The sequence below is a fragment of the Diprion similis genome, chromosome 13, assembly GCF_021155765.1.
Source record: "Diprion similis isolate iyDipSimi1 chromosome 13, iyDipSimi1.1, whole genome shotgun sequence".
Lineage (NCBI taxonomy): Eukaryota > Metazoa > Arthropoda > Insecta > Hymenoptera > Diprionidae > Diprion > Diprion similis.
In genome coordinates, this window is record NC_060117.1 from 780,326 (window position 1) to 798,389 (window position 18,064).

Genomic DNA, 18,064 nt, shown 5'->3' on the forward strand with positions numbered 1-18,064 from the left:
ACTGCCTGTCTGTCTAACAGCAGCTTGTGTACTCGATCGGGGCTGCCAACTTTAAAAAATTGGGAACGCGGGAAACGTAATTTCATTCAAAAATCAACCGTTGTGCAGATGTTTCTTTCCCCCTCGTACGCTTGTAGGACACACAAATGATTGACACGATCGATATTGGTGAACTGTTTTCGCGCAGAGTCGCGATGCAAAGAATAACATAGCGAGAGAAAATTACCGCTTACCTACTTCGCTTTCTAAATGCCCGGATGTTTTATGTTTTCAAGTTTCCGCTGTAATCATTAGCGCATGATTACTTCGGCTACAGCGTTTCACCCACAGGTGGAAACACCTGTCGACAATAGTTTTACCAATTTCGAAAAACTTAATCGTTCTCAGAAAACTCAATTTATTGCGATCGGCGGGAATACGAAAATAAAGATAGAGGGGGAGAAATGAGTTTGACATTCGCTACCGATGACGGATGGATCGTTTCTCACTTGAATTATATAAATAACATTTATACGAATATAGCCGACGGGTCAGCTCCCTGCTCGCTAGAGTTCAATAGTGAATTCTTTGACATTAATACAAAATACCTACGACAAAATCAAATTCAGAATGTCGACTCTTGTAGTTCTTCTTCGTCTTCTTCTTCCTCCTCTTGTTTCTCTTCCGCAAGGAACGTCGAAAATGACGGGAAAACGTCAAGTACAAGGGATATTAAAATTAGGAAAAGAAAACGTCACCTAACCAAGGAATTATCACGCGCCGATTGTGAACAGGTGAGAAGATCGAACCAACATTGGACCCGAACCATTTTCCTGTATCCATAATATTTTAAACACACAAACTTTTAAACGTTGCAGATGAAATATATTCAGCGATCTTTGGCTAAGCTCCTGTCGAACGCAAAGGAATGCGGACACTTTGCAGATGGTGTAAAAGCGGACAACAACAAAGCCGCCCGCCTGGTCTCACAAAGATTCTACACAGAATCGTTCCACCAGCAAGTAGAGAATCTCTACGGCTGCAACAAGTCTGAGAGGGCAATAATATCGGACACTGGAAACGAGAGGTACGTGTTTCCTGAGAGATGCAGTTTTTACTGTTACGACATACGACAGATTGGCAACAAAATGGAGATGACGAATCAGTTTGATTTCATCCTGCTCGATCCACCTTGGTGGAACAAATCCATACGCCGTAAAAAGAACAAATGCACAGAGGCCAGGTGAGCTGTTCTCGACGCTTCTGAAAAGTTTTCATCTTTATTAACACTCCTCTGTTTCTAAATAGTTACGCAATGATGTACAACGAAGAACTGGCCAAAATACCAATTGCCAAATTGCTCAGTTCCAATGGAATCGTCGCAGTCTGGTGCACAAACGCTCCAAGCCACCTGCGCAGCATCTCGAACGAAATGTTTCCAACTTGGGGTGTGAGTTATCAGGCAAAGTGGTACTGGATCAAGGTAAGAAAGATAAATGTCCTTGTACGAAATTTCGTTCAAACATTGATTTTCATGGAATAATTTCTAACGTCAAGCGATACGGATATTTTTGTTCATTTTACCAGGTCACCAGGTCTGGGGAAACCGTCTGCGACTTTAATCCACCCCCTGGTAAACAACCCTACGAATTACTACTACTAGGATCGGTGTCTTCCAATACATCCATCGATATACCTGATGGAAAACTGGTGGTCAGCGTACCTAGCGCCGTTCACTCTCATAAGCCACCTTTAACAGGTATCAAGAATAGTCAGCTGTTAAAATTCTTTGTTCTTTTTCATAACTGACTATTTTTCCCATTTTGTGATCAGAGCTGATAAAGTCGTATCTTCCGATGAATCCTAACTGTCTGGAAATATTTGCAAGATATTTACTGCCAGGATGGACGAGCTGGGGATTAGAAGTTTTAAAGTTTCAACACCTCTCGCTATACTCGATTGTTCAAGAGGCAACAAACGAAGCGGAAAAGAACTCAAATAACTAAATTGACAGAGCCATTAATTATAAATCAATAATCTGTGATCTATCCTTCCTTAATTACTATCGGTCCAATGTCTTGTATTTAGTTAATTGTATTCTGTATGTTTGTATTGTTACGATTTTTCAGTATGTAATACGTATGTAATTAGGTACGTGGAAATCAGAGATACCGTAATGATGAGAACAACGATTTTGTGCAAACTAAATAAAGAATAATTGAAGAAATGAGAATGATTTGTTTTCTTAGTATTAATTTAGGACCGAGAATTAGTAAGGAAAATAATTTAATCGTTTCATCGTTGCATTCTACTGCATGGAGCTTTGGCCAAAAGCTGACATACGCGTACATCAGCTTTTATTATACATTATAAAATCAAAAATGAGAGTCTTTCGTATTAATAATTGTCAACCTTATAAAAAGATGCCGTTCACGAGTTGCCGTTTTTTAAAGGTGTACGATAGCCAGATGGGTTCATTGTCTGCCACTTCCAAAAGTCTTTGCCTATAACAAAAAGAGTTATTCAAAGTTACATCGTTATACAGAATTCCATTAATAAGAAAACTACTCCACGGTTTCCCCGTGTCTCTAAATTACTTACACATTTCTTCTACGTTGTATTTTGTGGACCAACCGAGTTCTTCGCGGGCCAGGGAAGCATTGGCATACATTGATACAATATCTCCTTCCCTACGATCTTGGATAACATAGGGTACTGTGGTGCCAGTTACCCTTTCGAACGTTTTAACCAGTTCAAGAACCGAAACACCTTTTCCTGTGCCCAGATTGTACGTCTGAAATTATTTTAATGAGAATTTATTTAGTTTTGATTCACTAATTTAACTTTTCATTTCAAAAATCATCCCAATCAATTGGAAATTCGGGACAGACTTACCCTTAATCTCAAGTGCTGTTTTTTGAGTGCAGTGAGTGCAGCTACGTGACCCGAAGCCAAGTCCATAACATGAATGTAATCCCGAATTCCTACAATCATAAATAGGTATTTCGCAATCTCGAAGGAAATGTTCAATTTCCCATAACGAAAAAGTATCTTACCTGTTCCATCCTCCGTCGGATAATCGCCTCCAAATATGGTTAATTCTGGTTTATGACCGATAGCAACTTGCGCTATGTACGGCATCAGATTAGCGAATGCTTTGGTAGGATCTTCCCCAATTAATCCGCTTGGATGAGCTCCAACGGGATTAAAGTACCTCAGAGAAATGATATTCCAACTCTGAAATTATATGAGTAAAAAAACTTGAAAATAGCACGAGCATTTTTCATGAAGAATCATTGTAATGTGGAAGAAAAATTTCATATGTTCACCTTTTCAGCCCTCGATATGTCTTTTAGCATTTCCTCGATGAAGTACTTTGTTCGACCATAAACATTTGTTATATTACCAGTCGGATGGTCTTCAGTTATGGGCAGACTATCAGGCTCACCATAAACGGTGCAAGAACTGCTGAACACCAACTGAAAACATCCGGCTGCTTTCATCACCTACAATGAACAGGCAACACAATGTTTTAGTGGCGGGTAAAGTTCCTAAAATCATTTCTAGTTTCCAATATGTTTACTTCTCCGAAAGAGTAGCTGAAAAATCATGAAAAGCTATGCGTTCAAGTTACCTCCAGCAGATTAATCGTCCCAATAACATTATTTCGATAATAATGTAGCGGAACTTGCATAGATTCGCCAACAGCCTTTATCGCCGCAAAATGAATGACACAGTCTATTTTTTGCTGGAAATAAAGAAAAATAAAATTAATACTAAAGCTAACATTAAGAAATTAACGAATCGATTTGAATACAGACACCTAAAGAATAAAAAAAGGTGTTGTACTTATCCGACCCACCTTGTTGAATATCTCCTCAAGTTTTTCCTTGTCTATTAGATCGCAATTGTAGAAGGCGACCTTCTTCCCAGTTATTTTTTCCACTCGTTTAAGAGCTGAAGATTCTCCGCTGTCCTCCGTTACACTATTGGCAAAATTATCTATCGCCACAACATCGTATCCACACTCCAGCAGCTCGACGACGCAGTGACTTCCAATGTAGCCAGCACCCCCAGTCACAAATACAGTTTTCCACTCGCCCGACATCCTCACGTTGACCAGCTGTGAAAAGACAGACATAAATATATGAGTACGAGGTGAAGAAAGAGGAATAAGAGACAAAATGATTATAAGAAAAGAAACGACAAGACAAACTACGGCAGTTACATACAGGTTTGAAATTCACTTATAAAGTTTGGCGAAAATTCTTGCTCTCCATTTTCCGCATGCAGTTAAATTTGTTGCGGAAACATTCGTTATGCACTCCAGAGTTTCAGTGTCGTTCCAAGGTTATCGACCTCGGCTCCAAGATCAGGTTCAAGATCATAATTATATACAATTTCCGCGGCAACGTTTGCAGAGAGACCCGTCGTTATAATGTAACATAAATGTTAATCCATCGGGACGAGAGTATATATTTTCAACCGTATATAATCTTTCCTTTTTTATGTGCAGATATCGAGAGTATATGATTTCACATATCGTGAAATAATTACGAAGGTATACCGAATACGCCTCTGTGCACAATACCGAAAATATAAGTATTGTAGAAACGGATACACGCGTGTATTCTATTTCCTCGCATTACGCATCGCCGCGTCGCGTCAATATCTGCAAAACCGCTTGATAGATAATTATAATACTTAGAGTACATAAGCAAAGTGACAACGAATGGGACGGAGACATCAATGCCAGCGAGAAAGACGTTTGGGAGTAACGTATCGCGTGTCGGTCTACTGTTGCCTCGCGATTTGACTTTGACAAAGCGATCAAATTTTGCACCAATTACGTATTCAAATTTTTATCACATCGAATAAGTTATTAACGTCGTCGTAACGCGTTTCGAATTGTGGAAAAAGTGTTATATCGCGATTTTGAAATTTTCCGATATTCATTAAGCCGCGATAAAACAAAACACACTCGTATGTCGAAATCTTAAATCACTCTAAAGTCCAGAAAACAGTATTTTTTCCCCAATCTCTTTCGTTACGATATGACGTTACGTTCGACATCTCATAAATATCCCACGTTTTTACGACCGGAAATTAGCGATGAAACTTGTCTCTCCTCCGATTCCCACGATCATCATCAATCTCCTCGCTCTGCAGCTACCGTAACTTCTGTGTCAAGGATATCGCGCGTGCACGAAGGTCACGACGAACAGAGTCATCAACGCGGCTAATGACTAATCCATCGAGCGCTTAACGGAACGCAATTAGAATGCCTTATTATTATTAAACCCCGTCTCGCGACGATAGCTTCGTCGAGAAGCAGATGTACCGTATTTCGCGATTCCTTGGAGTCTCGACGCCCTTGCTTTCCGTCGTTTAGCGGCTCACGCAACCCGTTCGACATACTAATTCAATTTCCATAGAGTATCTTTGCCCCGCGTACAAGCGTAACGGTATTCCTGGTGGTACCGAGTGCCTCAAGCGGGTTCAAACTTACGGATTCTCGGACTTACTTGACACGCTAAAAGCGACGTGAAAAGACGGAAAAATTCCGAGCTCGGTCGAAAGCGGATACCGAGAACGCAATTCACACACACACACACACATTTTGCAACTGATTTTAGCCGTATTTTCCGTCCCCTGACAATTCTTGGAACTCGGTAAAACACAAGTAAAATCATTACAACAGATATTTCATTAATGTTATTCATGCGTGAGAACAATTAGATTATAAACATGGCACTAAACGTATAGCTCACCCTGAAAATAGGCCTCTATAATACGACTCGTTGAAGGATGGAGGAAGAATCACGCCGCATTCGATCAGCCCCGAAACGTGCAATTTCTATGGTGTACCTTCGCGCAATAACCGTAGCCGGCAACTTGTTACAAGACGTCTGTCTGCCGGCTACGTGACAATCCGCTTCAGGATCAACCGTTCGCGCTACAAGGAGACTCGCAAGTGCGACGCGTCAGGTGGAATTCTTCGAATATCCCCCCCATCGCCCGCCGTGCGATCGCTGATTGTCTTTTGTTTGTCTGCGGTCTTTTCGTTTCGTCGGTAAACAAGCGACCTGCGTATAATTTTATACTACAGGTGTTAGTATGCATAGGCGTGTGTACAGGTGATAATTGATATTTGGCCGGATGTAAATTTAAATTTGTACATGTCACAGATAAATGTATAAATATAATAAACGCAGATAAATCTACAGTATTATGTATTATTAATATCATCCCGACAATGTTTGAAAAAAATTGATTTTTTTTCTTACATCTTCAGCAAATGTTGCTAATCGAGTGAAACAGAAGTCATACGTGAATACATGCACAATATCGTGATGATATAACACGTAGTTACATAGTCCTTCTCCCCCGTAACTGTGTATATACGTGCGGTGAACTCGAGAAAACAAGTTAAAGATCTTAAATACGTATATTTTATAACTAACTATACAATAATCTCATGGACGTTCAAAATTTTGTTACCATATAATTGTTTTTCTTGGAATTTGGCGTAGAATATACAGATGTACCAATGTACGATTCTGCATAATATACTGTACATCATACATATTAGTGTATGGATAACGTATCAATTACAGGACGTATTTAGATGTCATTTTTTCAATTCTTTGTAACCCCTCACAGTATTATCGTATACTTTTTTTTTTTACTCTTTTCCACATGTTTCTCAATTTTTGTCCTATGAAATCTTTGGCATACGCTTTCACAGTTACAAAAAATGTTTTCCTTTCATTGTTGTTATTTTTTTTTGTTTTTTTTTTTTTTTTGTTTTGTATATAAATATAAACATATGTATCTGATCATAATTCAACCTTATTAAGACGGGTCCATTTAAATTTTTTTTTTTCTCTTCCTTCTTTTTGTTGGCCCTAACAATCAATTTTTCTTATTAATTAATTATTACACCATTGACGGTTAGTAGTGCTGAGTTTCTCGGCAGAAATTAAAGTACACGCGAGTATTACTATAAAATTTGAAAGTTAGATTTTTGAGAAATCAAATTTTGAGCTAAGGAAAATTTACAGATTTTGTATTGTAACGATTTATATGCAGTTCCTCAATGTCGGAAAACGCCGATTTTCCTCTATCTCAATTACCTTATTTTCCCTTGTAAAACGAACGACATATTACACATTATTAATACATTAGCCTATCATTATTTACATATATCTTACAAGCAAACTGTTTATTCATTTTCTTTTTTCGATCTCCTTTGTCATTAGATATGCAAATTCCTTAAGCCACATGTATGTACGTACAGACATACAACATACATACGATTCAGTATTGTAAGGTTTAGTTTTAAAAGTGCCTTGACTGTTCGGTCGTTTTTCTTCTATACCGTAACACGAGGAAATAGACTAGACGGTTTAATTTTTTATAAAGATAAAACAAGGGAGAGATTGTCGAATTATCTGTGAAGGTAAAAAGTTGAATAGATTGACGAAATATTCGGAGAAATCTGACGATCTCAACAAGACTTGTGATGTACGAAGAAAACGTTACATTTTCTTGTCTTTTTTTTTTCTTTTGATAGTCTTATAGATGAAGGAAATCGCTATTCTACCTACTTGTATTAAAAATATAACGTTATAGCTGTACAATACAGTCTTTTAAAAATATACCATTAATATCCTTGTGTATACTACATGTGTGTACAGCTCTCTCGTTTTGTTTTTTTTTTCGAGGTACGCGGAGCAGGTTTCGAAATAAAATATTCAAACTAATTGATACTTCCTGCTGATATAAGAATTCTCTTTGTTTTGTTTTCTTCTGCCTTATCTTTTTTGTTATTTTCTTATTTTCCCTAATTCTGTAAGCTTATATTCTTTTCAATTCACAGAGCAAGAGCGTTTATACGTATAGATAAATATTAGGTAATATACCCAGTAGTCATTTCGAATATATAATATCTATCTATGTACACTGGTTATAATTTTTGTCTAATAAAAATGTCTTACACATACGATTCGAACTTTTGAATACCGAGCAACAAGTTTCACAAAAAAGCTTTATGCAAATTTAACACAAATTCCAATAAATAAATTAGCATTAATATTGTGTCGGTATATTTTTTGGTATAAACAGTTTATCCAAATCCCTTTCGCAAAATAAGAAGAAAAACGGAATAAAAAAATAAAATAAATAAGAACCTATTTTACATAATTGAGTATCGTTCGAATTGGAAAAATAATTATCAAAAAAAAAGTCATTCCTCAGAGTTCAGTTGAATGTTAGGCTATTAATATAATTGTAAAGATCTAATATTGAAACGACGACGAAATTATTCCACCTTCTTTTACAGGCGAGTAAGTAGAGATTATAATGCTGTGAGTGACATAATTTCTTCCCTAAATCAATCCTACTACGTGGCTATGTTAAGTCGGTGTAAGGGGTCGTTTGCGCCAAGAAGTTCCTCGTCAGCTGACAGAAGAATGTCGGATTCAGACTCGTCACGTTTATCTTTCCGTATTTTTCTGTAACGTATTTTCACACGTTGAAGCAACGAAGGGTCCTTGGCTGTTCTAAGATGCTTCGTTTTTCTCATTAGAAAATTATCCGTCACCCAAAACATCAGTGCCTGGATCGACAGTAACATGATATTGACTGTGCTTTTGTAACAAATATAGAAAAGTGAAATTTTCAACTTACATTAACGAAAAACGGTATTATTAACATAACAACTGCAGCTTCGACTCTCGCGTTCGTTATCGGCGCCAGAATCAGGTCTTTGACTCGGTCCCAAAAATTTAACTGAATCAGCAGTGTGATGAAAATCTTTACAACGATCATCAGCAGAACATACAAAACGCATTGAGTTAGCCATGCGTTGACAGATGGGGGTTTTCCTGTGACACAAAGGTTCAAAACGTGTTTATTTTCCTAAAATACCCTTTTCACTTGTAATGAATTGGATTCAATTAATTGTAAGCTCTGGTCGAGTTTATGTTCCAAAATTCTCAAACTATTGTTTCATAAGAGTTTATGGGTATAATTTCTTCACCAGACTGTACGCGCGGTCTATCACCAAATGATAAGCTGGATAGAGGGCGAGGGTGACTAGTGAGAGACAAGAGATAACCGACAATTCACAATGAAAACTAAGTCATCGCTTGAGAATTACCATATTCCCCGAAGTTGATGGACTCCCATTGCTTTCTCCTTGACAAATATTGCGATATCCTAATGCCAACCCAAATTATCAGTAATCCAACTGACGAGTCCAGCAAAAAATTGATGATGTACCTGAAATTGGATGCGGTTGAGGCGAGTTTAAATTCAGGACTGCTTTATAACAGAGCATTTAAGAATGATTTTACACCAATAGGTCGGATGAATAAAATAGTTTACCACGTGCACGGATCTCCTTGAAATCTGCTAGCCAGGTAGACATTGGCGAGGTGAATGACAAGGGCACCGAGACCCTGCTTGCTCGTGTCGTAAAACCAGATGAGCCAAGGTCTTCTTTCGTAGCGAGGTTCGCAGAATCTTTTGACTGAAAAATAAATACGATACTTTCGTCAATCAATTTCCGTCTAGTGACTTGGTTATTTCTTTTCCCTTTTTAATCCTATCGCAAGGTCGAGTATCAGATTACCGGACTCTGCTCAGAGACAATGTATTATGTAAGAGAAGTAAACGATCGCGATTGATTGAAATCAAGCGTGTTAAGATGATTATCATCAATACAAGCAGACTGTAGATAGATAAGAGAAACAAGGGGAGGGATGAGGTGTGCAACTGTTCTGCAAGATTGGTTTGAAAAAATGGAAAATAATCCATGCTTTTACGAATGCAGATAATTGTACATAGATGCAAGAGTAATACACCCATTGTAAATTAAACTATACATATATGTATCATGTTGCTTAGATTACAACGCGACAACGTATGCTGGGCGTATAGCTATCGGTAGTTGCGTTTCTTTTTTTCTCCTCGTCTTTCGTTACACTCGAGTTATTCACTTTGTTGTCCCTCTTTTTCTCCTATAGAATTACTCGTTTGTCAAGTAGATCGATCGCGTCGATTTGCCATTCATGCGGCATACCTAACACAGCTAATACTTGGTAGGGATTAAGATTGTGTGACGAACGGAGGGAACGAGGCTAACCTAATTAAACGAAATATTTCAAGCCAATTTCTGTTCTTACGAATAAGGCATGTGAAGGCGAGAGCGGCGAGTAGGACCTGAAGAAACCAGCCGAAGACGTCAGTGAGGGCGTCTTTGCCGCAGTGATCCTCCGATCGCTTGTTCAGGTCGACGATAAACGAGGAGTCTGTCATCTCTTTGTCCTTTCTCTTCACATTCGAAAAATTCGAGAATAACTAGGCGACCGATTAGGTACATACATGCAACGGTCTTTATTCCGAAACTTTCACATTGCGCGCCACGGCGATACTCACGCCTCCCACAAAATACTCGTGATTAAAAGAACCGTAATTGCGCTGAGACAAGCCGCGTTGGATTTTGTTCCTGTAGCTGTAGGTACTAAAGCGTCAACGCGTTGATTCGCCGATTAATTAATTAACTTTTGAGGAGCGAAGGCAGCTTCCTACGATACGTATTGTCGACGTTTATTTATCACCGAGAATCGCGGAGCGATAGTACTAGGTAAATATATACAAGAAAGAAAAAAAAATCCACTGAGCCGTAACGCTAGCCAGAATGTAATCTCGTCATCGGACACGGCGATCAGATCGCAACTGTCACTTCACCGCGAAACGAACACCGTGAAGTTGACTTCGAATCGTCGGGACTTTTGACAACTGCGTGAAGTGAGCCGATTTGGCATTGAACTACAAGTTCGATCTTCGAGATTGCCTACGACGCGAAGTTGGCCACAGTCGGTTTGCCCGCGAATCATTCAAATGTGATAACTAATTTTTAATACTTGCTAAGAGATAAGAGTTCTTACAAATTCTAATTACAGTACCGATCGATCTTAGGAACATACGATGTTATAGGCAGGATCCATGAAATTAAACACGTAATAAGGTTGGAGAACAATAGGATTAGGGTGAATACAAAGAAGTTGTTTGACAAGATTTTCTTTATTCAATTTTAACCTCCTTCAACCATCTGAAACAGTAAAAAATCCGAGGTGTCGGTGAATCGAAAATTCATTATAGCAAACTCCGTCAGCCATGTGTACTTCAATTTTTTTTTTTTTACCATATCCTCAAACTACAGACATTACAGTAAAATTAAGAAAAACTCGAAGCAATCATAGCGCAAGTTTACAATATTTCAACTTTTAATATGTCAGATTTGTTGTTGGGGTTTTCTCCCCAATGGCCACAAGTGCCTGACCAGTATAATCCGGCCAGAAACGGTGTCCCCACGTTTCCGATCGGTACTGATCAGGTGGATGGGATGCCAACCCCTACCAAGAGCCCTAAGCTCACGCTTTCATTTGCACCGGCAAGATATGAATGAGAAAAGAAATTGCATGGACGTATTCTCCATGCGAACCAATGACATAGTTACTTCTTGCAAGACAAACACCGTTGCAACGGCCTAAGACGCAAGCGCAGGGCCCTGTACCCACCATTTTATTCTTCCGGAGTTTCCAACACCCCAGCTTGGATATCGTCTATGAGATCATGTGGGGGGCGTCCCTCGACGGTGCAGCCGACAGATTGGCAGGTGCCAAGGATTTCTCTAATGGTTCCGTTGAGCTCCCTAGACATGGATCTGGGTCTCATGACACGAGCGATGCTTATGACTTCGTCGAGGGAAAGGTTGCCACTGTGCTTGATGTTTTTTTGCTTCTTTCGGTCCCTGGGCGGCTCCTTCAGTGCCTTTATGATCAGCGACGCCGCCGACGGTACGACAGATATCGTCGCCTGCCGATTCTGGATAGTCAGCTGCACTGTAATTTTGAGACCCTTCCAGTCACTGGTCGCCTTCGCGATGTCGTCACCGACCTTCTTAGGAGACTGTACAGGAGTAAGGGGCGTTAAAAAAAACCGGTCGTGTAGATTGAGGTTAGGTTAGGTTGATCGTAGTTTTTCACTCACCAGACCGAGAGGACCGATTTTCGGGGCAAGGGACGATGTCGCACCCACTTCTCCTCCGACACATCGAAGGTAGACTGTCAGAATGGATAAATATAATGCAACATACGTGACACGTGTGGAAAAGCAAAAATTGATGTTCACAATTTCAATTGAGAAGGTTCAAGGACGGAAATAATGAATACATACCTTTTTTAACTTCGGTAGGATCGAATTTAGGAGGCATGGTGATGCGCTGATTGATTAAATCGCGTTACACGATCCCGATTATAACAGATTCACGAACGATGTGAAGCCGCGGAGATCGCGCTTAGAAAAGACGGACCTTCGGAAGACCGGAAGATAGTAGCGCGAGGTCAAATCATATCCCGACTACTCGAGTTTTGGACACTTACCTAACCTATTTGATGGAATTGCGACGATTCGGCATCGTGGATATGAATGTTTTCAATTCCCAAGCTGATTGTCTACCGTATCCTCTAATTTTTTCTCCTTTTCATAAATTTATTGTTCATCACATAATTCGCCTGCATCGAAGCATCATTTGGTTCACATAGTAGGTTGCTCCGCTTTAAATTTAAAGCTCAACGTGACGTCACGCGTTTCCATGGGAACGGGACGCTATTTCTAAGCCCCCTGTTCAAGGCACGCCGAATACGAAAGAATTTGACAGGACTACAGAAGTGTCCAATGTCGCTCAAACGCTAAGCGGTGAAAATTGTCATTCAATAAACTAACCTTTGATTTATACTGGGGTGAAAATGGATGTGAAGAATCTTGAGTTGGAAGGAATAATAGCTTTCGATGGTTCGTACATTCCTACGCTTGCTCAATTTTTCTCCTGAGGAATTCTCCGCTCCTTAGTTTCATTTTTGATTTTTCACATGACAGGCGTGACTCGAAAGGGCCTTCAGCTCCACCCTGACAACGAGCACCTGATTTACGCAATGGGCAACAAGGTGACGATAAAAAATATAGCCTCTGGAAAGCAGAAGTTTCTAACCGGTCACACCAACGTCATATCCGCAGTCTGCGTCTCACCTTGTGGAAATTACGTTGGGTCTGGACAGATAAATCACGTCGGCTTCAAGGTGTGATTTACGGCAGTTCGAACCCTCGCATCAGACACTCGGCAATTAATTGAGAATTATTTCAGGCAATGGTGATCATCTGGAATTACAAAGACCTATCGATAAAGGGGAGCCACGAAATACACAAAGCTCGCGTGGAGGATGTCTGCTTCACCTGTGAAAGCGGCTTTCTGATCAGTCTGGGGGGAAGAGACGACGGCAACGTTGTTGTGTGGGACGTTAACCAGGGCGACGCGATGTGCGGTAATTAACTTTGTCGAACCCCTGTAGATACGAACGTTACCGAATAAACCATTCGCCGAATTTCAGGGTCGTACGCGAGCAACGAAATCGCTGGTGACGCATGGACGATAACAAGAATGAACCTACGCGACTTGTGCTTCGTAACAGGCGGCGACAGAACGCTGAAAGTCTGGAGAATAAACCGCGAGACTCGTAAGGTCTACGGAGTCAACGTGAAAGTAGGAAAACTGCGGCGATCTATCAACTGCATTGTTGTCGATCACAGGGACGAGAATGCCTACTGTGGAACAACTTCAGGAGATCTAATTAGGGCGAGGTATAAAATAAGAAGGAGTAACTCTTTGGCTAATTAAAAAGGCAACCTGTTCTTGTCACTTACCTTTCTTCTTTCTCACCCAGGCTAAACTTTTATCATAATATGGAGTTCATGGAGCCAGTCAGAACTCCGGTGATGGTTGGCTGCTACTCAAAAGTCCCTAAGAATTTAAAGAAGACAAATACTGAGGCGATATTGTATGGGGGAGGCATTACCGGTTTGGCGTTGCTCGGCAACGAGAGATTGGTGGTTGGAGCGGGAGATGGAACAGTGGAATTGGTCAAGATATTGGAAAGCGAACCACTGCCAAACTTTGGAGAACCAAAATTGAAGCTACCGACAACGGCGCAGATTCTGACTGTAAGAAATTATTATTTCGTTGAAATATTCAGCATTTTGTTATGCTCAAATTGTATAATCAATCTCTGCAGCTGGCTAAAACAGACGTCAAGAATACAGTGACTTCTATGGTGCTTTTCAAACAAGAATATTTATTCGTCGGGACGGTATTCTGCGAAATATATCAAATAAAACTGGATGACTTTGACATTCGATTGCTCGTTACGTGCCACACGAATTCCATTTACGACATTGCCTTTCCACAGTAAGTTAAAAAGGGAACGTAAAAACTCGTCCGCATGATGAAAAAATTGAATCTATTTTCTTCACAAAATTCCTTGTACTCATTCAAAACTGCTAAACACTAGACCAGTCACCCAGTACTTTGGTTTGACCAAATCAAGGTACTTGGAAGTTTGTTTCTGGAATTTCTTCAAAATAACGTATACTTTTACTACTACGAACTCGTATAAAATGAATTCGTGAGAAAGTTAATAAATAAAAACGAATAGCACAAAATGACAATTATAAAATATTCGTTATTTCGGAGAGCTTCCAAAAAAAACAGCCGTGTACTGTGATTTGGCCAAATCAGGGGTCGCGAACTGCTCGGATGATTGGTCTACCTATACCTGTGCAGCAATTATTCGGAGGTATTCGCCACAAGCAGTAAGGACGACATCAGAGTATGGAGGCTGGAGACGCAGAGTGAATTGCTCCGAATTACAGTACCCAATTTCGTATGTTCGAGCATATGTTTTTCCTATGATGGAAGGATGATTATTTCCGGTATATTCCAACGTGTTCTTTTTTACTAACTTTCTACAGTCAAGAAATATACGATTTTGATCGATCTAACTTCTTTTTATTTTAGGATGGAACGACGGACTTATTCGAGCATTTACACCACAGACTGGAAAAATGATTTTTACAATCCACAATTCTCACGTTAAAGCTGTTTCTGCCGTTGCTATTACTTACGACGGTAATTTGCTGATCAGTGGAGGTTGCGACGGACAGGTAATTTGCTATTGCAATCAAAGATGCTAACAAAAAAGTTTTAAACGTTTTGTTCGGTGCAGGTGAGATTTTGGGATGTGAAACCTGAGGTACAGAAGCTGGCCTGCGTTTTGAAAGAGCACAAGGGGCCTGTGACATCGCTACACATCGCTAGCAATGACGAAGAAGTAATAAGTGCAAGCAGCGACGGTACTTGTATAATATGGGATATAGTGTGAGTACAACGAAGAAATTCGTCAATCAAAGTAGCCAAACATGAAACGAACAACTGCACGACAATTTTGAACTATCGATTGAAATTAATCTAAAAAAAAATCATTCATTCAGACGGCGTGTGAGGCGAACAGTCCTAATGGGAAACACGATGTACATGGCGGCTTGCTTCAGCCCAAACGGAGTTCAAGTTTTGACCTGTGGAACAGATAGGAAAATAGCGTACTGGGAAACTCTGGACGGTTCACTGGTCCGTGACATAGAAGGGTCTAGCGTCGGAGCACTGAACTGTCTGAACATAAGTCCAGACGGCCGAAGTTTTGTAACCGGTTCAAACGACTGCATTGTGAAACTGTGGGATTATCACACGGCTGAAACGAGCCACATAGGAGTTGGTCACGCGGCAATAATTACTGCATGCAAATTTAGTCCGGACAGCAAACGCATAGTGACCGTTAGCGCCGATGGTGCCATTATGTTCTGGAAATGTCCTATTGAACCGGTCTTCGAAAAACCTCCAGAGAGCTACAGGTCTAGATCGACTTGCAGCATTCGTGAAGACGAATGGAATAAATTGAGCATCAACGGATCGAATGATGGGGGTGAAAATGTCATGGAGATATCTGCTAGGAGCAAGGATTTGGAGAGCGTTAAGAGCGTTCACTCAGGTAGGATTTTTCTCAGGTGAAAAGTAACACTTCGGACGCCCGTAGAAATGATTCGACGATTGATTCAGGTGAACAAAGTATAAACCGACATTTTTTTACTGCAGCACTAAAGGAGGCCACGCCTTGCACATGCGACCCTGCGAAACCAACTCAACAAGTCTGCGAGTGGAGACAAGGAGACGTGAAAGTTCCGATCAGCGAACGTGAGATAAATGCTGGATCACCAACAAAGCTTGGCAGACCTAGTTCATCGAAAACGAACAAATCTAGTAGCAGAAGCGGTTCTAATATTCATGTGGAAGGACGAGCACAGAGCATCGATAAGAATAAACTGAACGGGAAATTTCGTTGTGTTCCCACGAGCAATAGACAGCCATCAGCTGGAACTGAGGATCGAGTGAATTCAAATAGGTTTAAAAAATCGTCAATAATTAGCTGTTCCCAATCGGTAAAGACTGCGGCTCGCAAAGCAGCTGATGGCAAGAAGAAAAATCATGACCTTTCTGTTGATCGGCAACAAAAGCCGCAAATACGATCAAATATTTATGCCTACAATACTTGCTCTGGGAAATAACGATGTCTGTTAATGTAACCATCTGATTTTCTCAATAGTTTTTTAACCCTGTACTTACAATGTCACCAAGTGATTGCGCAATGATATTTTAATCGTGCCTTTTGAGGATATAAATTATTTATTTACATATATTAAGAATTTTTTATAAGATTAGAATGAAACCCCTTCATTCAGTTTTACAATGGAATAAAAGAAAATTAATGAATATACATATGTTGAACAATCATCCATCCACTTATCGGCACTCCGTATTTACAGCAGAGTGCTGAGAAAGAATGATCAGAAATTCACCTGTATTCATATTCAAATAACAAGTGTTGACTATCTTTTGAAAATTTCCCTCTCTGCAGGAAGATCTTTTCTCCGCTTTTTGTCTCGCGTAAAAATATACGTATACATAATGTATAAATGAAAAGTCACTGCTAGGTGATCGGATTTGCAGTTTCCATCGGCAAGAAGGAATTAGAAGCTAGACGAAAAATGTCGCGTATTAAGGAAAAAAATAGATTGTACAACGGGTTTAACAATACCATCATTTCGATGTTAGCTTCTTCTTAGAAATGCTCAGAACAAAGTTCATCCCCAGGCGTGAGATTTGCAGTAATGAATTACTAACTTTCCATCGATACCGTAGCAATCGTACAGATTTTTTACAGTCTGGTCTGGTGCTGGTGCGAACGTTTGATTAATGTACAGGAACTGAAAGTATGAAAAGAACACAAAGCACAGTGAAAATAAAATCCGTAGAAAAAATTGACTATCGCGGTGTGACAAGTTTTTCTCACCAATCTCTCGTTCGGGTCGAGTTTCAGGTATTTTTTAATGAACTCTGCTATCCAGCCGATGTGCTGATCCTGACTGACGGTCCATTTCTTTCTCTTCATGATCGGCGCGTTGCCTGTCGCCTTCAAGTAGACGTCAACTGCGTTAAACAATTATAGAAACACGCATCAGTTTTGGATTCAATTTTAAAAGGTTTTTACGAGCGAAACTTGTCTTGTCTGGCCTAGAGATGAGCACAAGGGGAATTTACTTTTAGCCAAATCCTTGTTCGCCACTGTTTGGGACTGATCGCTCGGTCCTAAATTTGTGTCCGAAGAAACCGGTTCCAGACTATGCAGAGCATCGCTCTCGCTTGGTGCGTCTCCTGCGAGATCCCCGCTCTCCGGTACCTCGACTGCCGGCAGACTGTCCTCTTCGTTATCGGCCATTTCGATCGAGCCTCAAAGAGCAAATGTGAACAGACGTTTGTTGATGTTGGGTGCTGTTTTTCAAACAAAAACCAACAAAGTGAGCGTGAAATTCCACGGCGAGAATCGCGATTGTTTTTATTTGAGTGCTAATTGTCGCATGCTTATAGACACGTACCTTTTTTTCGCAAGCACCTCGTGTTTTCACATAATTGTGACAATTATTCCACTTGGAAATATCCGTTGACACGTCAGGTCTTCGCCTCTCACACCCTCGAATCCTAACCAAATCAAACTCGCCTGACTAAGCTGATCGCGGTTATCTAAAAACTGCAACAACTGCAACGACTGCAGAGTCCAAATCAGCTGAAATT

At 40.2% G+C, this 18,064-nt stretch overlaps 6 protein-coding genes across 7 annotated transcripts; 2 read left to right on the forward strand and 4 right to left on the reverse strand.

The window, feature by feature from the left end:
• Positions 1-342: 342 nt before the first annotated feature.
• Positions 343-2,078, forward strand: LOC124414001 (N(6)-adenine-specific methyltransferase METTL4). The gene is made up of 5 exons (XM_046894849.1): positions 343-773; positions 858-1,222; positions 1,288-1,462; positions 1,567-1,738; positions 1,813-2,078. The coding sequence occupies exons 1-5, from the start codon at positions 444-446 to the stop codon at positions 1,983-1,985; spliced, it is 1,215 nt and encodes a 404-aa protein (XP_046750805.1). The 5' UTR covers positions 343-443; the 3' UTR covers positions 1,986-2,078.
• A 170-nt stretch (positions 2,079-2,248) lies between these two features.
• Positions 2,249-6,135, reverse strand: LOC124414004 (UDP-glucose 4-epimerase-like). Its single transcript, XM_046894852.1, has 8 exons — positions 5,751-6,135; positions 3,842-4,102; positions 3,614-3,727; positions 3,309-3,485; positions 3,036-3,216; positions 2,875-2,963; positions 2,581-2,773; positions 2,249-2,483 (listed from the first exon to the last, which is right to left on the reverse strand). Exons 2-8 carry the CDS (start codon positions 4,085-4,087, stop codon positions 2,410-2,412), a joined length of 1,074 nt encoding a protein of 357 aa, XP_046750808.1. The 5' UTR covers positions 4,088-4,102; positions 5,751-6,135; the 3' UTR covers positions 2,249-2,409.
• A 1,220-nt stretch (positions 6,136-7,355) lies between these two features.
• On the reverse strand, positions 7,356-10,482 carry LOC124414005 (store-operated calcium entry regulator STIMATE-like). The gene is made up of 5 exons (XM_046894853.1): positions 10,170-10,482; positions 9,370-9,514; positions 9,143-9,264; positions 8,671-8,867; positions 7,356-8,599 (listed from the first exon to the last, which is right to left on the reverse strand). The coding sequence occupies exons 1-5, from the start codon at positions 10,300-10,302 to the stop codon at positions 8,384-8,386; spliced, it is 813 nt and encodes a 270-aa protein (XP_046750809.1). The 5' UTR covers positions 10,303-10,482; the 3' UTR covers positions 7,356-8,383.
• Positions 10,483-11,054: 572 nt separating this feature from the next.
• Positions 11,055-12,390, reverse strand: LOC124414008 (60S ribosomal protein L12). Its single transcript, XM_046894856.1, has 4 exons — positions 12,226-12,390; positions 12,040-12,113; positions 11,568-11,958; positions 11,055-11,098 (listed from the first exon to the last, which is right to left on the reverse strand). The coding sequence occupies exons 1-3, from the start codon at positions 12,260-12,262 to the stop codon at positions 11,572-11,574; spliced, it is 498 nt and encodes a 165-aa protein (XP_046750812.1). The 5' UTR covers positions 12,263-12,390; the 3' UTR covers positions 11,055-11,098; positions 11,568-11,571.
• A 338-nt stretch (positions 12,391-12,728) lies between these two features.
• On the forward strand, positions 12,729-16,696 carry LOC124413998 (cilia- and flagella-associated protein 52). Its single transcript, XM_046894845.1, has 11 exons — positions 12,729-12,843; positions 12,928-13,127; positions 13,193-13,370; positions 13,437-13,686; positions 13,770-14,046; positions 14,118-14,290; positions 14,666-14,814; positions 14,900-15,045; positions 15,108-15,259; positions 15,373-15,926; positions 16,031-16,696. Exons 1-11 carry the CDS (start codon positions 12,798-12,800, stop codon positions 16,498-16,500), a joined length of 2,595 nt encoding a protein of 864 aa, XP_046750801.1. The 5' UTR covers positions 12,729-12,797; the 3' UTR covers positions 16,501-16,696.
• LOC124414009 (autophagy protein 12-like) lies at positions 13,750-18,020 on the reverse strand. Of its 2 annotated transcripts, XM_046894859.1 has the most exons (5): positions 17,869-18,020; positions 17,534-17,764; positions 17,286-17,422; positions 17,031-17,199; positions 13,750-13,846 (listed from the first exon to the last, which is right to left on the reverse strand). In XM_046894859.1, exons 2-4 carry the CDS (start codon positions 17,709-17,711, stop codon positions 17,077-17,079), a joined length of 438 nt encoding a protein of 145 aa, XP_046750815.1. In that variant the 5' UTR covers positions 17,712-17,764; positions 17,869-18,020; the 3' UTR covers positions 13,750-13,846; positions 17,031-17,076. The 2 variants fall into 2 exon arrangements, with proteins under 2 accessions (XP_046750815.1, XP_046750814.1); XM_046894858.1 differs by lacking the exon at positions 13,750-13,846 and having other exon boundaries at positions 16,966-17,199; positions 17,869-18,019.
• Positions 18,021-18,064: the final 44 nt, after the last annotated feature.

Coding starts and splice junctions, on each gene's coding strand:
- LOC124414004 (XM_046894852.1), bottom strand. CDS start 4,087: ATGTCGGGCGAGTGGAAAACTGTATTTGTGACTGGGGGTGCTGGCTAC. Junction 3,486..3,613: donor GGACGATTAATCTGCTGGAG/GTAACTTGAACG, acceptor TGTTCATTGTAG/GTGATGAAAGCAGCCGGATG. Junction 2,774..2,874: donor AACAGCACTTGAGATTAAGG/GTAAGTCTGTCC, acceptor AAATAATTTCAG/ACGTACAATCTGGGCACAGG.
- LOC124414008 (XM_046894856.1), bottom strand. CDS start 12,262: ATGCCTCCTAAATTCGATCCTACCGAAGTTAAAAAAG. Junction 12,114..12,225: donor TCCTACCGAAGTTAAAAAAG/GTATGTATTCAT, acceptor CCATTCTGACAG/TCTACCTTCGATGTGTCGGA. Junction 11,959..12,039: donor AAATCGGTCCTCTCGGTCTG/GTGAGTGAAAAA, acceptor ACTCCTGTACAG/TCTCCTAAGAAGGTCGGTGA.
- LOC124414001 (XM_046894849.1), top strand. CDS start 444: ATGAGTTTGACATTCGCTACCGATGACGGATGGATCGTTTCTCACTTG. Junction 774..857: donor CACGCGCCGATTGTGAACAG/GTGAGAAGATCG, acceptor TAAACGTTGCAG/ATGAAATATATTCAGCGATC. Junction 1,223..1,287: donor AACAAATGCACAGAGGCCAG/GTGAGCTGTTCT, acceptor GTTTCTAAATAG/TTACGCAATGATGTACAACG.
- LOC124414005 (XM_046894853.1), bottom strand. CDS start 10,302: ATGACAGACTCCTCGTTTATCGTCGACCTGAACAAGCGATCGGAGGAT. Junction 9,515..10,169: donor CGCCTTCACATGCCTTATTC/GTAAGAACAGAA, acceptor TTTATTTTTCAG/TCAAAAGATTCTGCGAACCT. Junction 8,868..9,142: donor CATCAACTTCGGGGAATATG/GTAATTCTCAAG, acceptor TTTGTGTCACAG/GAAAACCCCCATCTGTCAAC.
- LOC124413998 (XM_046894845.1), top strand. CDS start 12,798: ATGGATGTGAAGAATCTTGAGTTGGAAGGAATAATAGCTTTCGATG. Junction 13,371..13,436: donor CCAGGGCGACGCGATGTGCG/GTAATTAACTTT, acceptor GCCGAATTTCAG/GGTCGTACGCGAGCAACGAA. Junction 14,047..14,117: donor CAACGGCGCAGATTCTGACT/GTAAGAAATTAT, acceptor CAATCTCTGCAG/CTGGCTAAAACAGACGTCAA.
- LOC124414009 (XM_046894859.1), bottom strand. CDS start 17,711: ATGGCCGATAACGAAGAGGACAGTCTGCCGGCAGTCGAGGTACCGGAG. Junction 17,423..17,533: donor GAACAAGGATTTGGCTAAAA/GTAAATTCCCCT, acceptor TGTTTAACGCAG/TTGACGTCTACTTGAAGGCG. Junction 17,200..17,285: donor TCGACCCGAACGAGAGATTG/GTGAGAAAAACT, acceptor TCATACTTTCAG/TTCCTGTACATTAATCAAAC.